General features: G+C 34.7%; 1 protein-coding gene across 1 annotated transcript in view; it reads left to right on the plus strand.

Annotated features, from left to right (window-relative positions):
- Window positions 1-27,278, plus strand: part of LOC135470865 (caspase activity and apoptosis inhibitor 1-like) — a 99,950-nt gene that overhangs the window by 41,776 nt on the left and 30,896 nt on the right. The window contains exons 4-5 of the mRNA XM_064749912.1: window positions 8,979-9,124; window positions 18,795-18,962. Coding sequence (XP_064605982.1) covers window positions 9,002-9,124; window positions 18,795-18,962 — 291 coding nt within the window. The 5' untranslated portion in view covers window positions 8,979-9,001. The remainder of the gene's footprint in view (window positions 1-8,978; window positions 9,125-18,794; window positions 18,963-27,278) is intronic.

The raw sequence follows: 27,278 nt of genomic DNA on the forward strand, positions 1-27,278 counted from the left end.
ACACTATTACATTCATTCCATCAGTTATTCGTAATTTGTTATGCACTGATAAGTTACATACATGTGTACCATGTAAACATGTCTTGACAGTTTAATTTTGATTTGGTTTCAGTATTAAAACTGTACGAATGAGATACATTTTTAAAATGTTATGATTTTATCTTTAAGACTGACATTTATATTTCTGTGCTGCATTACCATAAAGTGTACATGTTACAGAATGAGAAAATTGATCTGATAATGTATACTCTCTCTGACAATGTTGATGACCAGTCATTCATTTTACTTGTTTTGAATTTAACTTGTATCCTATTCTCCAAATGCCTCCAATTGATCACTGTTTTCGTTTTATTTATTTTTTAAATTTAAAAGAACAGATTGTAGCATTTTAAGACAAAGACAAACAAAGGTATGTGTAGTACATGTAAATAAGTAGTACATGTGTGTACATATAGGTGTTGGTGGCCACCACGAACTGCCAGGGCTATGTTCTGAAGTATAAAGTACATGTACATGTACTGCAGCTGAAAATAGCATTGATAAGGTCCAGTCCAGTGTGTCCAAGCTTAGGGATTCAGGCCATATAAATTTGACAGTATAACTCAATATGAAAAAGCTGCCAGGCTGGCGTGGCTGGCCTATAATGAGATGGATTTAAATGGGGCCCATAGACATGTTGTTACCACAGAAACCATTATAATAGTGTAAGCACTGAACACTGGGGGCAAATAGCCTTTCATTCAATTTTCTGCATCTTTGAACAGGCAGTGCTGGCAGGAGCTGGTCATCTCTAGCCCTGCCTACAATGTAGCTGACACCCGCAGCAACGACCCGGCTTGTGAAATAATCCAACCTCCGCCATTGTTCACATTTTTTTTCTTTTTTTCCCTCCCCCAATGAAAACATGCAGGGTGCTTTTTGGTAGATGCACATGCTAATGTACTAAAGCAAAAGCATGCCTACTTTCTCAGCAGTATAGACATTTAAAGGCTGGAATGGAAATCCAATATGTTGCCAGTATGTTAATACTGAGATGTTTTGGAAATAAATTTACATATATCCTGATTCTCTGTTTATATAATATCCATGGAAGCCCTAAGCGGTATTCATACTCATATTCGGTGTACACATAGAACAAAATGTATCATTTTCTCACAATGTCCACATATGCAGACATATTGGGGGTATAACAGTATATATATATATATATATATATATATATATATATATATATATATATTTTTTTTTTGTTTCTATCCGGCTTTTTTCAGGGAGTGAATTTATCAAGCACTTTCTTTTGTATGACTCACCAGTCTATTACAATGTGGTAAATGTCAGCATATACCAGCACTGCCTGGCTATAGCATGTGACAAAATTTAATAATGCAAAAAGGCCCATGTGACCCAATAATGTAAACACATTCAGGATGTTAATGCCCTGGGTTTAGTTCACTTGTAAATGCCTTAAAAAAATTGCATCTCAATAGAATGGCTTTTTTTACTCATACTGCCCTAAGTTTTCGTAAATTGCATTGATTTTAATGACTAATGGAAATGTACATTTTAAACTAATGTTAATATCATCAATGATTTGCAATTGAAATGAATTCTTCACTTTAAGCTATCATCAGAATGCATAAAAATTCACATTATAGTTATAGTAGAACCATTAAAGTGATCTGCAGGAAGTCCTTTTTTTTTAGAAAATTTAATTACCTTTATAATTTCCTCATGATTTGAACCCGGCTATTCATTGTCTCTCTTAAACAGTGCCCGTATAGATTTGAGGATATTTTTATTACCCTGAGAGACAAAACCTGGATTGTTATCCTTGGCAGTTCATGCCTCATTAAAATTCTTCATCGATAGCTGAAGTATGATCGATGCCTGCTTGATTTGCATACTTTTGCCTCTGTGTTCACGCCAAAGAATGTGCTGGTAGATATAAGTGTAGACTCATTTGCATTTGGCTTTACATTACTGATATTCATGAAAGAAGCCATATGTTATTTAAGCTCATCCATATTCTAAAAATTCTGATGAAATTTGCAAAATGAAATAAAAAGCAGAAATTCAAATTTGTGTCATTTGCATAAAGTTCCTAGTTGTATATGAGTCTGTGCTTGTTTTTTTTTTGTTTTTGGTTTTTTTTTTTTTTTGGCTGTTCTCCTTCCTTTCCATATGTTATGATCAGCAATGTAATTTGTGTTGGTAGCTAGTCCAGCACTACATTGTAAATGTGAAGTCTGTCTACATGTACAAGAAGGAAACTTGCCATCTGTATTATCTAGCCTACAGGATGGGGAATATGAAAAGAAACTTGGTCTCCATTGAAACATTTTTGTCCAAGAATTGATGTACATATTTTGTGCATGCAGCATAGAATATAAAGAAGCTTAGGATAACTGTCCACTTTTGGGACCTCTGTTAACATGGGTGCAAATGTTTTTCAGTACATTTAACTACCCAATTCTGATTTTGCGCTTGTGTCCCAAAGTTCTTGTGTTGTTGTTCATCATAGGATCTTTTGGGTTATGTATTAATACATGTACATACACTGTATACATGAATCATTTCAAGCCTGGAAGCTATTAAAGCCTTTTTATTGTACACAGTATTGACTTCACTACAGTGGAAGATTGGTAATAGTGTTCTCCTCACAACAGGAGGACCAAGCATGCACATGCACTTTCTCCCTCCTTGCTTTACATGTAGACCTGAGTGAAATGTCAAGTATATAGTTATCTGAGCATAAGTATACTCGTACTTCGATTATAGGTGGGATGTCATGTAAAGTTTCAGTTTTGCTGGCTAACTACCTGAAGGACTGTTCCTGTTGCAGATACCTGGCCCCTGACCGTTGAAGACATGAATAGACTAAACTGTTGCTGGTTTTGCAGTGGTTTTAAGTCAGATTTGTCATATATATAGCAGAAGCCACTGAGTGGTTTCTCTTGGTATTCTGGTTTCCTCCACCTATCATGCAGTATGCCACTGTCCTCTATGCAGCATTGCAATAAGTTCACTTAATTTAGCTTACTGTCTACATGTACAGTATGAACCTTGCTTTAGTTAAGCAGTTTTTACCATTATTTATGAACTTGAGTGCCTTTTTTTTTGTTTCTGTTACGTGTGCTTAACTCCCTCTAATGTTATTTTAAGCAACACCAACTTCATTTTGTGTTTTACAGACATTTTGATTATTTGCTAATAAGCAGGAAAACAAGCTGGGAAAGTCCACATTGTCAACAAATTAAACGATTTTCAAGTTTTTATTTCTATACGACACTTAAAAAAAGATTTACATGTGTTCTGCCTGTAAAATAACAATTTAAATTGGTGTGGCCAAGTGTCTGTCTTTATCTCCAGTACAAAGTGTTAGCTCATTAAATTTAATTGTGTTTTGTTTATATATTTGATTTATTTTGTCAATTCTTGTTAAGTGAATGTTGAAAAATGTTCAATTATTGAAAATGTTCCAGAAATGTACTAATGTTAACATCATTATTGGGATTGATTGAGCCCTGAAATACAGGTATAAGCCTGTGGCAGACTTTTAAAATTTTACGGGGACAATCCATTCATTGTCCTCATAAAATTAAAATCTTGCTTATAAAATTGTTTTCTCACTGTCTTGTTTTTTTTTTTTTTGTTTCTTTACTTTGTCAGCCTTGAGTTATTTTACAGTTTGTGCACCAGGTTTTACAAGCTTCATAAAACCATCTGAGATTAATTTGTAAAAGGGGAAAAGAATGTAGTATTTCCTGGTGAAGGTTTTCTTAATTTCTTACCATTCAAAAGACATGTAAACTTGTATGAATAAAATAATGGACAGCATGTTTGCATGTTGCAGTTTAAATTTTGAAGATATTGTTTGTCATTTTATTTATTTTATTCACATCTATAGATATATACATACCCTATAATTAATTTAGTCAGCCACCTCATTGTTAAAAAAGATTGGGATTTCGTGTTTTCCCAACAAGGATAGGCACTGTTTGTTAATTTACCTGCTTGGTTTATAGGTGAAAAAATGTATATTTGCTTGGTAGATATCCTGACCAAATGAGGTATCAATTATTGATTTCAAGGTTGCAAGAATGAGTTCAATTCTATACTTTGTTAATGCCTAATTTTTTCCCCCAACATTTGCCAAATATAATTAGAGTCACTATTGGTAGATAAAAATAAATAGACATTAGAATGATTTGTCTGTAGGTTCATCCACCCAACCCAAACATTCTGTAATAATTAATGAACTATCTTGTACTCATTAACAATGACTCCTTGTTAGCAAGTATGATGTCCATGACTAGTAATGATGAAAGGATGAAATTTGAATTTTACAGAGATAATCTGTGCCTTTTTTGGTCAGCATATATGTACATATATTGAGAAGTTTGTGATGAAGTAAGTGATAGAACTGAATGTCTGTTTTAGTTTATAATTATACTTTGTAGAAGAATGTAGATGTGCTCTGTCATAAAGTATTTAGCCCTGACTATATGAATATATAGTACTAAGTACAATTTTTTTCTAATATGCCACATTGGTTGCATTTGTTGCATTTCAACTCTTCAGATTCCACTCTTTATGCATACTTCAGCATGTTCAGTTTGTGAAAAATAAATAAAATGACGTCAGTGTACACATTGTTATCTTAAGTTATGGATTTCATACTTGCATTTGATTTCATATACTACATGTAAAAGCTGTCAGAAATACAAACTAGAACCAATTATTACATCATCAGATTTTAATGTAAATGATGACATCCCTAAAAACATGCCAACTTTTTTAGAGATTGTCCTGCAGTGTAAATCATGTTGTAAAAGTGGATGGCTCATGAAATATTGTCTGAAATGTACCTGGACAATAATCTTGTATAATTGTCATATACTTAGTAAGACCTGAGGTGTACACAAACCTTGTTCTTATGGGACTTTTACGTTTAAGACAAAAGCTGGGCTAATACATGTACAAGTTAACTGTGGTAGGGCTTACTGTTTAGTGGCACTTTATAATAGCATCAGACTTTTGGCCTTCATGTATTACACTAATATATTTGTGCACATCACATTAGGAGAGCAATTAGTGCTATGTGTGTATAGTGGCGCAACATATGTTCACATGTTACACATACATGTTTCTGAAAGGTTTCCTTCTGATTGTCATTTATTAGAGGCTTGTGTAGTTCATTTTATTAGTATGTACATGTACTTTATTCAGGCACTGTACAGGTATGAACCTGTGGCTTGAGTTCCTAAGTTCAATTTCTGACCAAGATGTACAAAACCTTTTCAGAAAATAAAGGCTATTTTAATTTTAGGTTATTGGAGGTCAAAATTTTATGATTCATCTTCTGATTAAAGTATACACATGACTGATTATTTATAAATGTTACATGGTTATCATATTTTGTATCTCTTTTCCTTATGTACATGTAGATGTCCAGAAGGAGGAATTTATATAAATGTATTTCTTTGTATTACTTTGTGTGTTCAGCTCTAACATGGTTGTTTCCATGTTGTTCAACCAATCAGACTCCAGTCTACATACTGTAGGCAGTCTGGCATTTGACTTACAGAGATTGGCCGTTGGGGCCACAGCGATAGAACATAACATGGTGTCAAGTGTTCAACTGTTATATGCCACAGCTTAAGCCTCAGATATTGATTTTTGTGTGTTTGTTTAGTGAATATTTATATTTCTTCATTTAATAATGTGAACATGTTTCTTTTAGCTCATGAATATTAATGCAGGTTCCAAAGGGAGGCTTCCTTCTGTTTATGTGCTAGCTAATTGTTACCTTGATGTTTTTACTTTAAAATGGATTCCTAATGAATCAAACTTTTTAAAAACTTTAGGGCTCTTTATCTCCTTTTTTATTTTAATTTCAACCTATCTTAGGCCCTTCCTAAAAGGGTAATATCAACCAGAAAAGCTGACTGTGTGAACTGAGCAGTGTTTTTTCTTGTCATTTACACCGTCTCGATTCAGCCATGATTTCATTCACACTGTTGTACTTATCTGCATTTTCATTTATGCACAGCTACCAATCTGGTGTGTGACTTGTCACCTATTAGGTCATAAGACCAACTCCAGTTTCTGGGGGTCAGCATTATCCCCATTGGACAAAAGCTGTGTGGATGTACATTTAAATGGAGACACTCTGACCACATTCATATATTATTATCCCAAGCACATTTCTACCTACAAAACCTCAGCTTACATATAAGACCACCTTACCTTGCCCTTGATCATGTGTGTCACTGTCATGTGCTGTTTTGACAGTTACACTGATCTTAGCGCATAAACTTGTGGACTCGGATTTGTTGCTCTGTGTCTTACAACTCGTACTGAACTTGTACACATTTGAAAGTACATGTAATGATCACTCAGAAACTATTATTTTTGTTTTACTTTTTCATTTCATAACTTTTTGTGTAAATAATATTGTGTTAGGACCAGCCATTACAGGATTTGATGTTTGACATCCTTTTGTTTAACAGTGTCTGTGTATGCCTGCTGATACTTACACCTATAGTTTTGTCTAATATGTTATGATGTTTCCTATATTCAAAGTCATGAAGACGATAAGTCAGTTAATGAGGAGAAAATAAAGTATATTTTCATAATTTAATACTTTTCTAGTATCAATGTATAATTGATAATAGTTTATATATCACCATGTAAGGTATCTCCTAACAAGGGATTGAGTAAGAAATAATCTGACAAAATTTATACTAAGATGGTTAAAATTAAAATGAAAGATCTCATGTGTTTCATGTGAAAATGGGTGAATGAGCTCTTTGACTTATCACTACATTGTAAACATAATCTACTTTGAATTAGATATAATTCACCACCTTGTCAGTGACTGTCTTAATATTGTGGGTATGTGGTATGCTAGAAGCCATACTTAGATATTATTAAGCCATGCATCATAACTGACTTAATAGGTCATACTTACATGTGCCACCCGATTTGGAATATGTTCATGTAGATATGTAGCAAAGAATGTTATCTGCATTGGTGATCAACCACTGACGTTTATAGTATTAGAAATAGTCTACTAGGTAACAATAGCTGTATCTGTACATATGTAGTACCAGGTATGGTGCCACGAACATTGACTATAGGATCCTATAGAATTGCATTGACTAATCTGGATATTGGAGATTCACTTACCTTCCCCAATCTACTTAGTCCCAAGGATTAATATTTTATATCCCTTCCGATATGAAAGTTTGATAGAGTAGAGTAAATGTCGTGTTGGAAAAAGTTAAGATATAAAGTTGTGATTTGCTGCAAAGCTAGGATTAGTCGAGTAAAGTTAAGAGCTTCTGTCGCGATTAGCATCTACTACTTGGCATTATTCCATTGATCGAGAGCCATCTGAAAACTCATCATATTCAGCTTTACTAAATGAAGTTTAGCAAGTACGGCCTTAATTTGAAGATCCTTTGAATAATTCCCCGGTTAATTGTCAGCGGACGGCGACTTTATGTTGCCACTAATTTCGCGAGGCATACGTATGAGGATTAATATTAGCGTCCCATTGGTGGAAAGGTCAGTAGAGGTAATTTACATATTGATGGTAGATCACAGCGATATTCTCTAAAAATGAGCTCATGTTTTAAACATTGATAATCTTGGTCAGCCCATTTTCATGCCAGCACTTCCCATCCATACCCTCAACTTTTGTCAGTGGAGGCAAAAATATACTCCCTTTTTGAATAAAAACAGCATTTTGAATCCCTTGTGATCACCATGCTGTTTGTTCCTTTTGCTTTCATGCCAAATTTTCAGACTCATTTGCTTGCATTATCATATAAATGTTTAATTCTGGAAGGGATAAAAAAAACTTCCTAGGAACTGTAATTGAGTTGAGCTGTTTTGTTGCCTTTTAAACATGTGGGTTGAAGATTAATCAACTTAAATTAACATTTTTTTTTTTATTTTGCACATTTCATCTAACTCTATTTATTGAGATCATGTCTTTTTATGCAATACTTTTCAAAGCTTAAGCCTTTCAGAATTGTATGACTACACATGAATCAAAAAGTTGTAAATTATTATACATTTTATATCTGAAGCCCTAAGATGATTGTAATTGTTTCCTTCAGAAGTAATTCTGTCTTTTTTAATTAAGATGTCTTAACTCCATGTGAGAAAAGTGTCAGAATTAATCCTTTTTTTTCAGAAGAATCTAATGTTATATTATATCTGTTAAATTTGATTTTACTTTAAATTTGTTTTACTTGTTTAACATTTTCAAACAACAAACAAAGTCACTTATAAATAGATTATATATGCTATTTAGTTGTTTGCTGTATTCCAGTGTCTGCCTCTCCCTTCTAGCTGTTTGTCCATTCATATATCTGCCCAGATTATCTAGGAAACTTACTGAAATTTCTACATGAAATTATTACATAATGACAAAACTATACAGTGTAGGTACAAAACTATATATCTAACATAGGCTAGAAAGCTACTGAATCTTTTGATTGCTACATGTAGATGCATTTTTAGCAGCAATAATAGCTCTATAGCCTTAGGTTGCTCTGTCTGTAGGTCAGTCAGATTTTTTGCATTCTATCTTTAGGAGCTCAATGGCCACATGGTTAGTGTGTTAGCGCAATATAGTGATTCAGCAGCCTCTCAGTAGTGCAGTCTCAGAGATTTCAAGTCAAAAGGGATTCGTCTCCAGTTGTACATTTAAAGTTCTGCCAACAACCTATACATGGTTGTGAGTTTCCTCAAGCTCTGCCAAGTTTCCTCCCACCATAATTTCTGGCCACTGAAAAATAAATAAATGCATGCATGCCATGTTACATTGATGTGTGGCGTCAGAAAACAAGAAGTCTATTATTATTCATCTGAGGAATTCTTCAGTGGTTTCTACAGTATTTTCCTTGCTGTGGATTGTCCCTTTGACATGTTAGTCATATGACAATGACTTTTCTTTTCGCCAGGTTTTTATTAATAAATCTTGAAAATGAGCACAGCAAAGATGGTGGCAGATTCCACAGTGCCTTCAGACCTTCCATCAGAGGGGCAAAGGGGGCGAAACTCTTCTGAAAGGAAGCGAAGTAAAAAGCAAAAGAAAAGTATTTCTAAGGTAAGATAATGATCTGATTCTAGACATGATTTATAGCTACATGTACTTAATCACATTGTTGATTCAATCTCATCATAGTCTTTATCTACAGATGTGTAATTTTTACTGAAAACATAATTTTACCCATTCTAACATATATATGTTGTTTCAAATTGGTTGGTATTAAATTGTCAGTCACATTACAGATATGAATAAGTCAGGTCTGTAAAATAAACATTATCACTTATTAACTATTGGTACTGTACATTGATCTTTGGCCTCAGACCTTTCAAACGTTTATATGTCTTTTGCAATGCAGCTTTGTGAGATTGTTTAATTTCATCATTTAAGACCTGTCATTCTGATAACAAAGGAAGACGTGTCTCACATGTATCAGATTTGTTCCCTGCTTCAAAAGTGGTAAGGGGGTAGGGAAATACATTCCATGTGAATGTCCGTCCTTCCTTCTGTTCGTCCATCCATCTGTAACTCCCGTCTTTATGAATAATACATCTTAAACAATTCTGAACAAGTCACATTCGTACTTTCACATAGGTTGGAGGTTAACAAAGGGACGGTTGAGATTGATTTTCAAAACTCTACATATTTCATTATGGCTGCTGTTGGCCATCTTGAACTCGCTGGCCATCACACATGTCCTTGCGAACATTATTTTTGAACAGTTTTAAACTTATCAAATTCACACTTACACAGGGGCTCTAGGTTAGCAAAGGGGTGGTTGAGATTAACTTTCACAAATTATGTAATCCAGTTTGGTAACGTTTAACCATATTGGATTTCCAGGCTGTCTGACCAGTGCTTGTGAGCAAATTATATGTATCTTGAACAGGTTTCAACTAATAAACTTCATACTTAAACAGTGGCTCTAGGTCAGCAAAGAGATCAATAAGATAGCATCGAAAATTAATTATTTTGTATTTCCTGGTCCTCAAACCATTTCTTTGTGATGATGATGACAATTTGTCTCATAATAGCAAGGTGTGTTTGTGTTTATGTGGTGGAGGGGGCTTGCAGCTTGATAAAATAGTGTTAGAAAAATGAGTTATTATGATCAAACTTCAGTGGAGTTTTAGATTATGTGATATACATGTAGCCATGTTTCTTTGCATTCTTCTTCTTTTCAGTTAACTGGCAAACCATGTACATGTACATGTATTTGACCCCATTGAGTGCTATGAAAACTTCTAAAACAGGTTATCTTTGGAGGGGAATGTCTTCAGGTTAACTTTGTCATGTTTACGTGCATATTCCTTATATTTATTGTTGTTTATGTTCTTCTTACTTGTAATATTTCATAACTACTGTTGTACTTTCATAGTCATGAACATAAACATATGTGTGTGTGTGTGTGTGTGTGTGTATATATATATATATAGTAGTTTCAGAGAGATCAGTTTATCCTGAACTGTAATTAAGCTTTCAGCAGTGATCACTTTGTGCCTGCTAAAACAGTGCATCAGATGTATTCATGTGTTGTTTTTACTCTGAAATTGATGAGCATTTGTTATTGTCATTATTTTCTATTATTTATGTAATTGTGAAATTATGAATAGCCTTGAAAGTTATTGGCTTAAAAAGAAACAAAATACAGAGCCTTACAGATAATTTTTTCTGCCTGTCCCTTTCTCGCTTTGTCACGATCATAATGACAGAATTTCAAATTTATTTGGGAAAAATGGGATCTGTGATAATGAAAACTCGACTAGTTTCTTTTGAAATTAATTGGGCCAGAAATAGTTCTTTTGTCTCAAGTCATGGACTCCTCTCATTGTCTCTCCTCACATTCCAATTGAATGAGTTTAATTGTCAAACCGACGACTCAAAACTTGTTTAAGGTTGCTTCATAAGAGAAAAAAGTATTTTTTGTTCTTTTTTTTTAACATATACACATTCATCCTCGTGATGATTAGTCTTTTAGTGAAAGTTGGATGAACTATGAGAAAAGAAATAGATCTCTGCACACATTAACTGGTAAAACATGAAGCATATATGTATATGCTTACACATAAACATTATTACTTTTTCAGCCTTATATCAGAAGAAGTTTGATCACTGTGTATTCTTAAACCCATCCTTAACCTGTGCTGTGATGAACCAGTGCATTTATGTATAGTACATTAACCTACATGGAGGTGTCTACATGTGTATACACATTTTCCATGTAAGATAACTTTCACTAGATTTTCTTTACTTTAATCTTTTATTTTGGGATTGGATTGCAGTTTGAGAGATACAGTCATGCTAGCTTGAAACGTACTGTACTTAGGCTCTACATTTGTTTGGCTTATTCTTTCGATTGGTGTTTAACTCCGTACTAAAAAAATTGTTTGTGTGCAGAACAATGTATCAACAGAGTATCTTTGCATTATTTGATTCCATACCCATTTAAGAGCATAATTCAAAACATTCTAATTCTGTTTAGTTGATTTCCTATATTGTACATACCACACCTTGTTAAAATTGACTGAGTTTACCCTACCATGTCATAAAGCGAAGTCTGGTCCCCAAAGGGACCTCACTCTGTTGCAGTAACTTTGTAAATAGAAAGGTGTGTTTTGCCTTCTTGTTCTCAAAGTTGTTTCCTGACAGTGTATGAGACTGTGTTACCTCTGTGCATAGCCATAATAAAGAGCCGATACACAACAAACAATTGTGTTCTTGTCAATTTTGAAGGCATCTCACATGTGTTTAAATTTCATTGCATAAAAGAGTTGACACTGTTTTTAACCATCAACCATGGTGATCATAGATATGTGTGAATGTTCACATTACAAGAGATGTATAATACACAGAAGGAAGTACATGTATATAATAATAGATGTGGCTGGTAGAGCTAAATTATTGATCAAAAAGCTTTCGCTTGCCTTGATGTGAAGTGAATTTTATCATTCCTTGCATATAGGTAAACCTGACCTTGTGTGTATGTGTGGAACACCAGGGTATGTAAAAGTAAGCAAATAAAACTGTAATCATGTCAAGTTATAATCTAGCAATGTGTTTAATGTGTCCCGGGAATCGAGCCAACTTGTAAAACCACAGTAAAATGTAATTAAGGCTAAATTAGATAGAATAATTATCACCCTACACTGTTGTGGGGCCTGCACTGGGCCAAATGTACGTCTTAATATTAATTACATGCAATAATTATCTCAGGGGGACTTGATTACTCTTGTATGGCAATCTTGACAAATGTCAATGTCACATGATCAAAGTCATTCTCACAGACATATGCCCTCTATTTTCATAAAGCTTTATTGCATTTTTAATACTTTGAATGTGACACAGTTTCTTTTTTTTTTTTCTTTTTTTTTTTTATTAACATCATATCTAACTGGGGGTTGAAAAGTTCCACATTGATTGCCCTGCCAATGTTTCTGGTTTCATTTTTTTGACCAGTCCTACCTTGGACTCGAATTACAGAAGGAGTTATAAAAATTAACATTATACAAAAGGATGCATTGACAATTTATTTAATTTTCTTTTTCACCATATGAAGAAATATGACTTGTCATAATCATGCACAGATGTATTTATGATCTCATTTGCCGAAGGAGGAAATGAAGGGGAGGAAAAAAGGAAAAAAATATCCCTGATGGCCTGAAATCCATTATTTTCCTTTCTGATTTGATAGGAGTTTGATACTTTAGCTTTGAAAATGTAATTTGTGGCTGCCATTTCTAGACTGTGGTATCTGGTGCTTGCCACAGATTACATGACTAAACATTCTGATCAAAAGGCCTGACATTTGTCTACTGTATCATTATTTTACTGGAGATCAAAGCCCAAAGTAATGGTTGGCTTACACCATGGTTGGGCAGGGCACCAGGCCGCAAGATGAATGCATGGAGTCGTCGAATGTCACAAATTCATGGTCAGTTGGCAAAAAATTTGCATAGGCAGATTGTGAGCGATCAATAATAAGGCAATCAGCCACTGGCTACATCCAATAACGCGTCTCATTTATGGCCAGCAATTATATTTGTCTCTCAGATCCACAGAGTATTGATTTTTTAACCCAAAACAATGCTGAAATCAATGGAAGTGCAATGGAGTACATGTTGAAGTGAAGCCTTCAGTCTGGGAAGTGGGTCGCGCTTTGAATTTGGAGGGTATCATATTTTATAAACGGCCTGTCCAGCATGAATTAGAAACACTGAGGCCAAACAACCAGCCATCGCAGAGCAGCCTAGGCCACCATGCCAAAAAAAAAAAATGCACCATGTCTTGGCGTATGTTTCCGAACATACCGATTGTACAGTGTGTCTGACCATCTGAGCAGTGTGACCCTCCAAAAACCAATATAGAATATGAGACCAGCCATAAACTAAGAAAATAATGTATTGTTGAAAAAGCGCTCTGAAATTCACTCGTGTAAACACCATTTGAAGCACTTGATAAAAGGCAAATGTTTGCTCAATTTCAGTACTGGTGGGTTTTCCCAGGATTAAATGATGAGCTGTTCATCGCAAATTTTGAAATGCAGGAAATGAAATCTATGTTTGCTTATGCAGATACAGTGTAGCCCCTAGTTGTGAATGACAGATATATGAGCCAAGATTTGTGCAGGACAAGCGGATTGTAATATACCAGGGTTCTTTTACATAGTTGTTGAACAGGGCATCAAGATCATTTTGTGGCCTGCTGATGGTTATGGTTTATCCACATGTCGAGGTGTTTTTCATCAAAATTTTATCAGTAAACTGTGAAGGAATACCTGTATACCTGTACTCATCTTAACATAAGTTGAGGGCTTTGTAATTTTGAGAAAAATGCATATTGTGTGTGTTTTTAGATGCTCAAAAATTTGTGATATTAAATTATTTTCAAGCCATAAATGTTTATTTCAAACAGTATGTAAGTGTACATATATCTAAATAAGCATGTTGTCGATACATATACATGTATACATACATATATTTACATATGTATACATATATTTCTAAATGTTAAGGCTGTTTCCCTACAAAACTACTTGATTTACCATTAAAAAGAAAGAGAAAAACTGTAAAAAATGTATACATGCATGTTATATTTATACAGGATCTGTTGGAACTCTTAAATGGAATGAAAAGCATTTCTCAGTCTTGTACATGTGATTGACAAGATAGTATTTTCTGAAAATCTGATGATGTAGAACCAATGTACTCAAAAGAGAAGGTAAAGTGATGGACAACAAGAAAGTGATAGACAACAAGAAGGTGAAATAATATTTGTAAATGAATTAATGTTTGATGGATTTTTTTTTCTTCAATTTTTCATAAAAGTATAATTCAACCTTAACCTAATACCGAGTATTATTATTCTTATTTCATCTTCTCTTGTCAGGTTTGTCGATTTGGGTGGATGTACAAGAGTGATTACCTGTGGGCTTTAGAAGAAGCAAGTTTAGGCTCATTTTGGATAAGGATTAGTTTTTGATGGAGTAGGGAATTGTGACAAAGGGGCTAGGTAATGGATTATTTATTTATTTGATTGGTATTCTACACCGTGCTCAAGAATATTTCACTTGTACAGTGGTGGCCAGCAATATGGTGGGAAGAAACCGAACAGAACCTGGAGGAAACCCACAACCTGGTAATGGATTAAGTGGGATAGTGATATATTAGAGAGATGAGTATTGCATGTTAAACTCAGAATGGGTGGGTTTGTGTGTACATGTATCAGAGTATGTGGCGATGGTCATACAAGGAATATAAATGTACGCTGTTCATGTATGTCAGATCATAGGTCTGAGTAGAGTATACATACTGTACGAAGTGTAAGGGTGTATCATACTTGTCCATGGCTGCATATAAGGGTGATTGGTGATTGAAGGGTACCATATAAAAGATTGGGGGAGGTTGGAGTCAAGTGGGGTAGATAGAGTAAGTACATCTAGGACAAATGCATGCATATTTTGATTTAAACTTCATTTACAAATCACACAGATTTTTTTTTTTTTTGGTTGCTTTAGATCAAGATTTTGATGCTCTTTTAATACTGAGCCTTGATGTCCTGCTTCTTCAGATGAAAGTTTGGTAGTTTCAGATAAACATACTTTTGGATGGGAACAAATGAGACTGCTTAACACAGACATTTGAATTGACTTTAATAATCGGTTTTAATAAAAGCTTTTTAAATATTGGCTTTGAAGAATTTCATGGTTTTCAAGTTCAGAGTTTTTTGACTTTGGTTAATAGGTTGGTTGACTTATCTCAAGAATGTATAGGTAGTGGCTTAGATGAAAAGTTTTACCTAAGGATTTTTTTCAAATATTTAAATACTTTACACTATTTAGCTGTAATATTTTATTCTTTCTTTTTCAGCTCAAATTCAGGCTGTAATATTTATTAACCTTCTGGAGACTCACACTGTGTAATATACCTTTCTCATCCACCCACATGTTCTTTTCTCCTCTCAAATTTCATTACATCAGACTTGTGTATAAGTGATAAAATGTAATTTAGAAGGCATTATGCAGTTATACTTTGTCTGAATTCTTTAAATGGAGAGAAGAATGAGCCCTGGCAGTGGTCAGCGAGACCAGATCTCCCTTGGGGAAAGGGTGGAGGCATCCTTCTGTAAGCCTGCCCCTAGTCCAAGCTTTTAAACCGCGGAGTTAAGGGCAGTTAATTAGAAGAGGTCATTCTAATTCTGCGCATGGGAGACTAGTTCTGCGTCAGTGGCATGCACATCCATGAATGACGCTGCTCCCTGGCTAGCGTATGCGGCAAGTGTGCACTCAAGCTCGTCAATCTATGACATTTAAGCATGCATTATAATTCTGTGTTCCTGGTCTAAATGGATTTTGGTCAATATTTGATGGGATATGTACAGAGTTTCAAGGGTTTCCAGCCAGTGCTTTGATCTAAAATTTAATATCCTTTGTGCTCGGCTGGGAATATTGGAAAATCACCAGAAATCCACTGAACTCTGTTTTAAACGATTTTTTTCCCCCACCACTCTATCGCATTGTTTGCTTGCGTTCATTTGAGAGTTCAGTGATATACTGATTTTCAATTCCTGAAAATTAGGATGGTTTTAATGTAGCTTTGTTTTGCTTCTGTTTTGTTTGTTTAGTATTTTTTATGCTTATCTATCCCATTACAATTTACGTTGTGTAGCTCTGCTACCCATGGATGTCACAGTCTCCAACAGTTTTGGTGCCAGTGGATGTATTATATTGGGAAGATTTAACACCCCGGGTGTATAATTTACGCAAATTGTGGATGTAGTATTTGTATTACATTTAATGTCAGAGTGGTCAGATGTTATAAATTTTCATGCATTGACCGCTTTACCGTCCAGTGCAATTAACACTGCTACTAATATTGATATTTGATATCAAGTGCCGTGTTAGATTTCCCCTGGGCAAGCCACTAATAACAAACACCCATACAAATGTACATGCATTCCAAATTCAATAGACTTTATTTTCAAAAATCAATTCTTCATCTGTTAATGAATTCACCGATATATCCTACTGCCCTGTAGCCTCATTACTAGAGAGGCTTATGAGTGGGGGTGTCTGCAAGTGAAGGTATATGTATTTCTGAAAAAGGGAAAAAAGTTAGTAGTAATGCACCAGCCCTTCAGTGTCCATGTAGGTGGCATTTATATATGACCTGGCAAGTATTGTGTTTTTAACATGTTTTGAGTATGGGCAGAGCATTCCAGTAGGCTATGTTTATGTGATGAAATACATGTACACTGTTCCAGATGCATAACTCCGTTTGCTCATGAAAGATATACTATATATAAACTAATGTTTTATTTTACCAGTATGAATATGTGCACATTTTCAATGGTTGCAGATTTATACATACTTAAATGTTGATGTCCAACAATGTTAAGAACAGTCATTGTATGAAAAGGTTTAAAATTTTTAGATCAGTATTTAAAACATGTAAACTCTAATTATGTTAATAGAATGTGAAAGTGTCTTCCTCAGGTTTATTCAGATGAAATATGGGGAAAAGTAACAAAAGACACATGTTGTGGCAGGTTTCTTTTTATAATTTAGAGACATTTAAACAATGCTCATAGATTTTACAAAGGGGAATTTTCCTGCATGTGATGGAACTGATTACACTGTGTCGGAAGTGGGAAACGGCCTTGGTATATTATTTCATATTGTACTTGTAGAGGTGGTATTATAATTTTTGAACATCAGATGTAGTTTTGTTGTTAGTGGCACCCTTATAGTGATAAACATAGGCCCTGTTGTGAGTACATGTTCTTTATGTCATTCAAAACCATCAAAGGAATTTATGTAAATATTCTTAATCTAAAGTTTTATATGGGCAGCCATGCGTCTGTTGGGAGCTTTTTAGTCTTCATGCATGATTGAAGCCCATTTTGTTTATAAAATTAAATGTTTTTAAGGAGTCCTTACGTTGATCACCTATTTGTTGTTAGAATCACCTGCAGAGGAATTATAAAGATATAAAAATACATTATTTTTTGGAAATACAATTTGTCCTTAAAGAAGTGTAAGATAAAGAGCCCTTCTGACTTCAAGAGCATGTCTAAGAGTTTGCCAGAACATGTGTACTGGGTGAGACACACTGATTGACAATAGTTACAAAGTCAAAAGACAAAACCAAGGTATGTTTGTCAATCCATCTGTCTGTAATACCAAACAGTCTTAAGAAGAAATATATTTTCATTCATATCATTTGGCATCTTCATGACCCAGCACTCTTCAAAATGCACTGTAACTAGGCTTCATAATCTTGGACATCTCTTGATTAAATGAAGATGAACATTTGGTGAACTTGTTCATCTCCACTTAAGTAGGTCAAAACAGATCACTACTTGACAAAGTTTTACTGAGTTATGCCCCATAAAATGTTCAACTATATTTTCTCTATGTTGTCTCCACAACGTATGGCATTGGCAAATTGTTCAATTTGATAAACTGAACTTTGGCCTGCCTTGTCAAGTCAGGGTTCATGTTTGGCTACATGATCTTGTAAGCATTGTATCTCCAAAGTAATGCTCCAGATTCAAAGAAATTGCATATGTAGCTGAGCTTTTGGATGGGATTATATTGTGGGCAGTCATTTACTGACATTTAATGTACACACACCTTCTCTGGTCAGTGTTATTGTGACCAGACTGGTCACAATATTGTGTCTTGTCAACATTGAGCCTCCAAAAGTGCATGTGCATGGACATGTTCCCTAGACCAGATGTGATATTGGGTACCTCAGCTAACCTTTCTTCTTGTTTAGATCATCTTTCAACACGTATGACAAAATGGTCCTTGTGAACACTAGGACAACATTGGACTCATGCATGTATGGTGGATGTTTGAGGAATAGCATAGCAGTTTACAGATACGTGTAGACAATGCTGCATGTGATCTAAATAAACAATTGACACATACACCAGGTGTCACCAAAAGTTTAAAGTCACAAAGTCTTTAAAGAAAGCAAATAATTGAAAGTGAATATATGGTATGTCCAACAACCATGCATGCCTTGGTTGTGAACTCTAATGCTGTTCCCAGCTTCGTGTATTTGTGTGTGCACCACATTTGTGGAACTTTCATGAACAAGGAATCGGCTTAAGCCCTTTTCCCCAATTAACAGGTTTAAAAAAGACATCAGCCATAATGATCAAAAAATTACGAAAAAAAGACATAGAGATAAGAAGTGGTGACTTATAAATTTGAATTCCTTTTCAGGAAGGAACCAAAAATGTGACATCAGAGGATTCAGACTCAGACTTGGACCTGTCTAAGGATTTGTTCTCCATTGGTGGTTACATCAAGGACCGTCCTGAGATGATAGAGCAGATGTTCCGAGCAGTCCGGGGCCCAAGTCTTAGGCGGGCACTACCTGACATACTTCTGGTAAGGTCAGGTAAATCATCTCCCTTCAACAAGGGCATTTATCAAGGCTTGCCTTTAAAATACCAAGATTCCATAAAATGTGATCAGTATGTAAGTAAGGTACATGTATGTGTTATGGAAACCTGCAGGGTAATACCACTGTGTGTACAAATGAGCTGACACTTAAAAAAAAAAATCCTATTGGTCATGACTTTTGAATCATTTATACATATCTTCCACAGGAAAAATTGTAGGGACAGTTTGCACTTTGCATAAGCAATCCTATATCCTAAAATAAATGACCTGAAGTATTACCTTGGATGCCTTTTACTAGTAGGATATTATTCTGCATTTTAAACAAACCTCAAGACACCTTTGTAAAATTAATAGAACTTTCAGAATCTGGAAAATGAGCAGCTTACTTATTTTTCAGTTTTATTTTCATTTATATACACTGCTTCCAGATTGATTTTGCCTGTAAATCGAAATTAAATTGGTGTGACCTAAGCATGACTTGAGTTAGTTTATGCTCAAACATAGTTTGATTTTGGAAGTCACACTTTGGCTCTACTAATAACTTCATAAATTCATTTTGTGACCCGTCCAGACAGGATATTGATCTGTAGAATATGTCAGTACGTGCAATACATATATGACATCAATCACAGTGTACACTAGGTTGACTCTAGTAATCAAAATTTTTTATTTACCAATGCCAACATTTGCAGATATTTGATGAACAAGAACCTGATGATGCATGTATGTGTTATGGAAACGGCATGCTCCTCTTGTAGAATGATAATAAGGGAAAGCCTTATTGGGTTTCCATGTGTTGCTTTGTCAGTGCGGGAAAGGTTACATGTACCTTCAACCAACATTATTGTTTCTAACTGTTTAAACTGGTGAAAATAAAACCCCTTAAAATCCTGTTAATGTTAGGATAAATGAAGTTCTTGGAAATCTAGAAATAATGGTTTTTGTAATGTCCATGGCTATATATGAAGGGCTCCTTGAAGTTCTCCTAAAGACCACAAATATAGGCTCTTGAAGATCATGAGAACTCTCATGAATTCCTCAGCAAAGACTTTGCATTGCCATGACAAGACCCATGAAAAGTAATGTTTCATTTTGTAAGGTAACGTTCATGGACCAAATCAAGTTCCATCTGAAAGCAGCATTATAATGGACCGACACAGTTTATCTGTTATGATGATAGTCCCATGATACTTGTAAGCTTTAACTTTTCTCCTGTCAACATTATCATGGTGTGGCAACATTGTGATCAGAGACTTTACCAAAATATTACCGACGTGACTGACCCCATCCTTGAGTAACATGCTCATTTATTATAGTGTTGCCTGGTTTTCAGTCCCACTGTTACAGTGTTCTAATAGGGAACAGGTGTATATATTCAGATTTGTTCAGACTGCAGATAATCTGTGACCCGCACTAATTAGTCAGGACTTATTATCTCTGATTACATTTGGCAAAGCTGCTGTAAAAAAAGAAATGGTAATCTCAATAAACTGTATGCAAAATGAACTCCAGGTTTGAAGCAAGCTCCTTTTGTCAGAGTCTGGGTCTTGATATCACCCATTTGCCTTGGCTGTTGCATTTAGAGTTTTGTTTTATTGTAATGATCAGTGGCCCCAGCCATGATTTGACTCCCAAGGATTCAGCCTGAAGAACAATGGCTTTGTGGGTAAATTTTCTAATTCCGTTGGTAATAAAGCGTCTAAATGTCAGACTGCGCAGTGAAGTGTACCAGTTTAACTCTGTCTGATGGAAGTTCTGATGCTCTGACATTTAAAACCACAAAACAACATCCATATGTTATAGCCAGCTTCTGTAGAGACTGTTCACTACACACTGCTATGGACATAGGCAGAGCAGGAGATCTACTAGCATTCTCTAAAACACTATATTATATGCCAGCTCCATTCTGCTTCTCACTCCATCAAAACAATTTTGAGGGCGAACAGACTGTGACGTTCATTTACAAGTATAGATTGAACATTAGCATGTCGACCGCCTGCAGGTAGCTGAAGCTGACGTCACAGTATTAGTACCCTGGACTGAGACCAAATCTGATAATGGCTCCAAATATTCCACACAAATCCACTCGTAATTGCCAGTCCATCTTAAGATGTGTTCATGTAAATACATCACCATTTTTCATGAGCACTATCACAAACACATCTAAATATTGAAAGAATGTATATGTATCTGACATTACACTGGCAGTATCATATGTAAACATAAACTAACTTGTAAAATTTTAATTTATTTCATAAGATTTAGTTTACCTGGATGATTTTCATGATTTTATTACATTTGAATGTACATATATTACTGTATGAATTTATCTTTTAAAATCAGTCAGAGGTATTGTTTCATTGTCAAACTATATCTCATATTGCATACATTTTTACCTTGTTTGAGCTTTGAAGTTGCATGCTTTCATCTTGGTTTATTCAATCACAGCAAGTGTGTTCTTTAAAGACCGTACCAACCCTGTGGCATAACTTAGAATACAGCATCCATTCAAACAACAGTTAGAGAAAATGTTTTCATTGTCTTGATGATGTAAATGCACACAACCAGTTTAAATTAGTTTCAAGTGATGTTCATTTCACATGTTCGTTTTCTGTGATATCCTACATTCAAGACCCTCAGTGGACTCCAGCAGCTTTTATAAGAATCACACAATCTGTAATATGTATTTTATGTTTTTTTTAATTATTTTTCATCTTCAAATATTATTCTGGAACCCCGACCAGCTCTTTTTCCAACCATGCTTCTATAAAATTTCCTTTTCTTAACTAAAGTAGAAAACCACACAATTCTTGTAATATGATACTGGTATACCTACAGAAAGACATCGTTATTAATCTAGTCTGTCGCTATGATAGCATAACCCAATGGAGCCTCAGGTAATCATAAATAAGGCGTAAAATTTCCTTTGTATTCTTCTTACAATGTCAATAATTAAACTAGTTGTCCATCATTCCTCGATGGTGCCTTTGAAGCTCTTTGTTATAACACTGATGCATCCACTAAAACTCTACATACTTCATTGAACTTTGGCTGGAATTCATCTTCAAAGTCTCGGTGGTTCTAAAAGATGCAGAAGGCTGTTGTATCATTGCCTCAGAGAAGCCTGTCGAGTACATTATTCTTGCTTTCTTCTTTCTAGTCTTAACTACACGTGCACCTGAGAGATTGTATTTTTGTTGTTTTCTTAGTCACTTTTCAGCTGAATTGATAATCCTGTTGCCTTCAAATTTAATTGTCATTAGTAATAGACTCTTCAAATACAATTTAGGTGAAAAAGTTTGTATGGTACTTGGCAAGGAGTATGGGCATCCCTAATGGTTTCATCTAATAAATCAGACCATAACAGGTCTGAACTTAAGTATCACATAAAATCGTAATCCAATAAATATCTCATATTCCATTGTTTATTTGTTTATTTATTTGATTGGTGTTTTATGCCGTACTCAAGAATATTTCACTTATACCATGGCAGCCAGCACTATGGTGGGTGGAAACCAGGCAGAGCGTGGGGGAAACCCGCCACCATCCGCAGGTTGCTGACAGACCTTCCCTGGTATAGCCGGAGAGGAAGCCAGCATGAGCTGGACTTGAACTCACAGCGGCCGCATTGGTGAGAGGCTCCTGGGTCATTACGTTGCGCTAGCGTGCTAACCAACCATATTTCATTGTAGCTGGTTTTATACACATATTTCTTTATATATGGAAGTTGTTTTACATGTGTGTAAATATACATGTACTGTAGCCAGATTTGAGATATTGTAGTTAAGATCTAACTGTTCCAGGAGATGAGGTGTTTATGTTATGGAGGACATGGTTACATCCAGTTGAATCACTTTGGCATTTTCATCATTTCCGCAGCCACATATTGATGAGACCATGTAGACTGTACACGTAGATACTTATGGAAAGTAGTAAGGTCAGCGAAAAGTTGATAATGACTACATTGCCATTATCAAGAGTGAGTGAGTGCTTGGGGTTTAACATCGTACTTAGCAATTTTTCAGTCATATGACGACGAAGGAATCTTTAGAGTGCATGTAATGTACCTCCTTGTTGCAGGACGGATTTCCACCGCTCTTTTTCTCTAGTGCTGCTTCACTGAGAAGACTTACCAAAGGCAAGTAAGCTGCCCTGCCTGAGCCATTGTACTGATATGGGTCAACCAGTCATTGCATTATCCTCTTCATGCTGAACGCAAAGTGAGGAAGCTGCAACTTCCTCTTCAAAGTCTTCGGTGTGACTCGACCCAGGATTGACCTTGGATCTACCGCTTCCGCTCTACCAACTGTGATATCAGGGCGCAGACTGTTTATCACGTCACAGGATATTTTTTATCTTTTCAGTGTTTATAAGGAAAATCAGCATCAAAGTAACTTTCTCAGAAATTAGTGTTCAGCAATGTATGCCTGCATTATTATTTTAGATCATGAACTGAAACTGTTCTTTGCTGACATCTTCATTTGGTGATGTCCTCAAAGTATGACACAAAACAGTCACACCTCAACTTTCTGTTTGGTCTCTTGTACAAGTAGCCCAGCCATAAGGCTATTTATAGAGATGTACTGTCTCCTGCCATACATGTAGCTGTGTAAACTTTATTTTAATCTGATGTAATTATTTCCCCAGTGCACTGCATTAGATCGGCTGGAAATGTTTGAATTTGGTTCGGTCTCATTTACATATTATATATGTTTATAGGGACTGTTGATTGATCATTCAAGATCATTCTCATATGATGAATTTATATTAGAGCTTGCAGAAAGTTCATCTTTCATTAATATGAAAATACAAATATACATCTTTTGACTCAGTCATTATAAAATCAGGTGTAGCGGGAAGTATCTATTTACTTTAATGTGGTGCCAGGTGCTAGTGCACAAAATGAACTGTGTTTTAATGAAATTTGTCAGTTTGTTCAAATTTATGATACAATAAAGTAAAACTTGATCACCATGAATCCAACCAAATATTGTTTTTTTTTTTTTTTTTTTTTTTTTTTTTTTTTTTTTTTTGATTTAGGCATAGATATTTCCATTTTGGAATATGCTGTTAACAGTGGCCTTTATTGGTAATACCTGAGGTGAAAACTGTTAGTTGTCTGGCTGTTCGCTTCTTTGCTGCACACTCTCAGAGCTATAACATCTCAAGTACATGTAGTATTCATTAATAGGTGTAATGACTCATGACCTAGTTCGATCCAGTGTTTAAAGTGATGATCTGGGGACAACAACATAAATCAAGGGAAGACAATTACCAGGTTCATTGATGCTGTTTCTAAAGTGATTTTTTGTACTTCTTTCAAGCCATATGAGTTTTGTAACGTATAAAGTAATAAGTAACTCATAACTTAAGGAACTCAGGGAGCTTTCTCATTATGTACTGAAATAAAAACTGAAGAAATGTATGCAAGTTTAAAATACTATTCTTGCTGCAGCACTGATTGATATGTTAATTTATCATATCTTATAAAAAAATACATTGATCTAGGGAGGGTTAGTTTCCGAAACATGTTTCACTCATACAAATTTAAACTTGCCTTTTTTCGTGATGAAAGCTGTTTCATGATGAAAGAAGCAATCTGCAGAGATTAATTGTCCATGAAAGGTTATAGTTTTGTGAAGCTGAAATAACATCACAAGATACGATTTGCACTCTAATTGTTGTTGAAAGAGGTATTTTCAGGCGTCGTTTCCTTATTCTTATATGTGCTCAGATGGCAGAATTTGACTTTCATAGTTTGAGAAAGATATCTTCCCAAGATATCAGAAAGTGTTGTACCCTCTTATACAAACTAAATTACACTGTACAGTGTTCTAATTTTGGTTTCTTTTAGTATTTATTCTAACTGATGTAAGTAGTTTGAATCATAAAAAATCATAAAAATTTACTCATTAATTACAGGGTACAAAAAAGTCCATTATAAAACAGTAATTAGAAATTGACCTGAGCTAAAGTGAACTATATGCTAATAAGGTCATAGATTATTGACTCTTGACAGAGGGAGAACTATTAAACTGTGAAATTTGTGCAGGCAGATCAAGGATGGTGACCAAGCAAACGAGTTTATCATTCGGTACCTTAGAAATTCACGGAATACATGAGTAAAAACCACTTTCCTCATCAGCCCATTTGCACCATAAAAATGTAGCTTTGTTAATTATGGAAAGATCGGTCAAAACAAAACATATTTAGGATATGCTTCTATTGTAAAAAAAAAAATGGTTTTAATCATTCTAAGGTTAAACTCATGCATCACTAAACTCTTTAATTTGAGAAAACTTCATGGAGCCTACAAAGTCATTAAACATTTTTTTATTATTCTTCTGATTGTTATTAGACCAGTTACTTTTGCTCTAGCATTTAGAAATCCAATAGGTCATGCAGTCTTGACATTATTTTTTATCTATGTGAATACTGTATGGGTACGGATATGTATTTTTTTTTATTATTTTACATTGACCTTCTGCAGTAATATTTTGTCTTGTTTTAATTATCAAAATGATTGGAAACTTTTTTTATTATTCATTGTTGGATATTTTAGCAAGTACTATATTTTTTCCCCCTTGGAAAACAATCAAATCTAATTAAAATTTTTTCCTGCTTGTGACATTCCTACAATTTTTGATAAAGCAAGGGTGCATAATTATCAAATTATCAAAAACCTGATATAAAAAGTATCATAAAGATATTAGAGACAGGTGTACAATATTATCCTTTATAGCTTTTACTTTTATGGGCTAAATTGAGGTCATCTTTTGATTCAGTGTAATGTTTTTTTCTTCCTTTATAGTTAGTACATGTATTTACATAAAATGCATTACAAAATGAAAATCTATTGATAACTTGTTGCTGCTACCAGGTCTTGCAGTTAGATAACAATTCGTACCATACATTTCCCTCTGCATTGATTGATACTGTACACATCTCTCAGGCACGGATATTTATTTACCACATCCTGTAAAACTCTCTGCCAGTAATATTTTTAGCATTTTAATAACTTTTCATTTTAGCAAAGGAATGCATATCCGTAAAAAAGTTACCTTAATTAATTTCAGGTGATGATAAACAGATTCATATTATTAAATTCAGATATTAAATGCTATCATGGTTTTCAATATCCGCAGGCACTGTCCAGTGTGAACCTGTTTAGTTTAAGTCAGATATGTAAGTTAGAAGTAATTGGTTTGTCATGATAAAGCATTGAAGGTTTTAAAATGTTTCCATGAAGGGCATTTCAGCATCTGTACTTATAGTCTACATCTCTCACATACTTGTCCCTGTTAACCTGTGACCTTATGTGTCAATTTTAAAACTTGATAAGCTTGGGTGTAAAAATAAAAGTCATAAAGCATATATGTAGACAATTATGTCACACCTGAAAATACACATTTAACTATCTGTACCCTCTCAGATAGAATGTAAGTGTACATTGTTAACCTGCATATTGGCCTGATTTTTTTATTGTTAGTCTGCCAATATGTTTTACATACATGAAGTACCTAAAGGTATAATGTAACATTCCTAGGTGATGGGAGAACAAGATTTTCCCAGTAGAACATCACACTACCTTCAATCCTTATAACATCTTTTTTAATAGATGGATCTATTACTCAGAATCAGGCAAAAATAAGTGGTTTAGTCAGGGTCAGAATTCAGGTCAATCAACAAACAAGCATTCAAAGCAAATGTAATAAAGTCTTTTTAATTTCAGCAGTTGAATTAATCATATACATGTTTATTTGCGCATGAGAAATAGCATGTCTTAAAGACGGTCCTTGTGGAATGAACAATATATCAGGTTCATAGGGAAGATAACCTTAAACCTTGATCACATAGGTAATGTGTTCAAATCCAACTTCAGCCAACGTAGCTGTGACTGAAGTTAACATCAGGAGGGGTTGTACCTTTCCAGGTACAGTAGTTTGGTCCATCCCGATTGAGGTCACATGAGTGAAATAATCTTTATTCTTGCTTGAAACCACGGTGAAGAAGTGCCAACAGTTACAGCTCACACACGGAGATAGCATAAACCATAATACATGTACTTGATAGCTGTATATGTAGATATAAGCTTTAGGGAGAAATTTGGTACTGTAAATCTTCAACCTTTTCAACCACTAAGAAGGGTTTCCCAGTGGAATTTCTGCATAGAATTATTATGAAAATGAAGCTAAAAATGATTTGTTTCTGTCATTAGAGATGTAAACTTAAAAAACTGTGCAGATTATTTCTCTACACCCCATAGTTCTTTCAGAATGTTTAAAAATGTTGGTTGCAGAG

Source organism: Liolophura sinensis, chromosome 7 (genome assembly GCF_032854445.1).
Source record: "Liolophura sinensis isolate JHLJ2023 chromosome 7, CUHK_Ljap_v2, whole genome shotgun sequence".
Classification (NCBI taxonomy): Eukaryota; Metazoa; Mollusca; class Polyplacophora; order Chitonida; family Chitonidae; genus Liolophura; species Liolophura sinensis.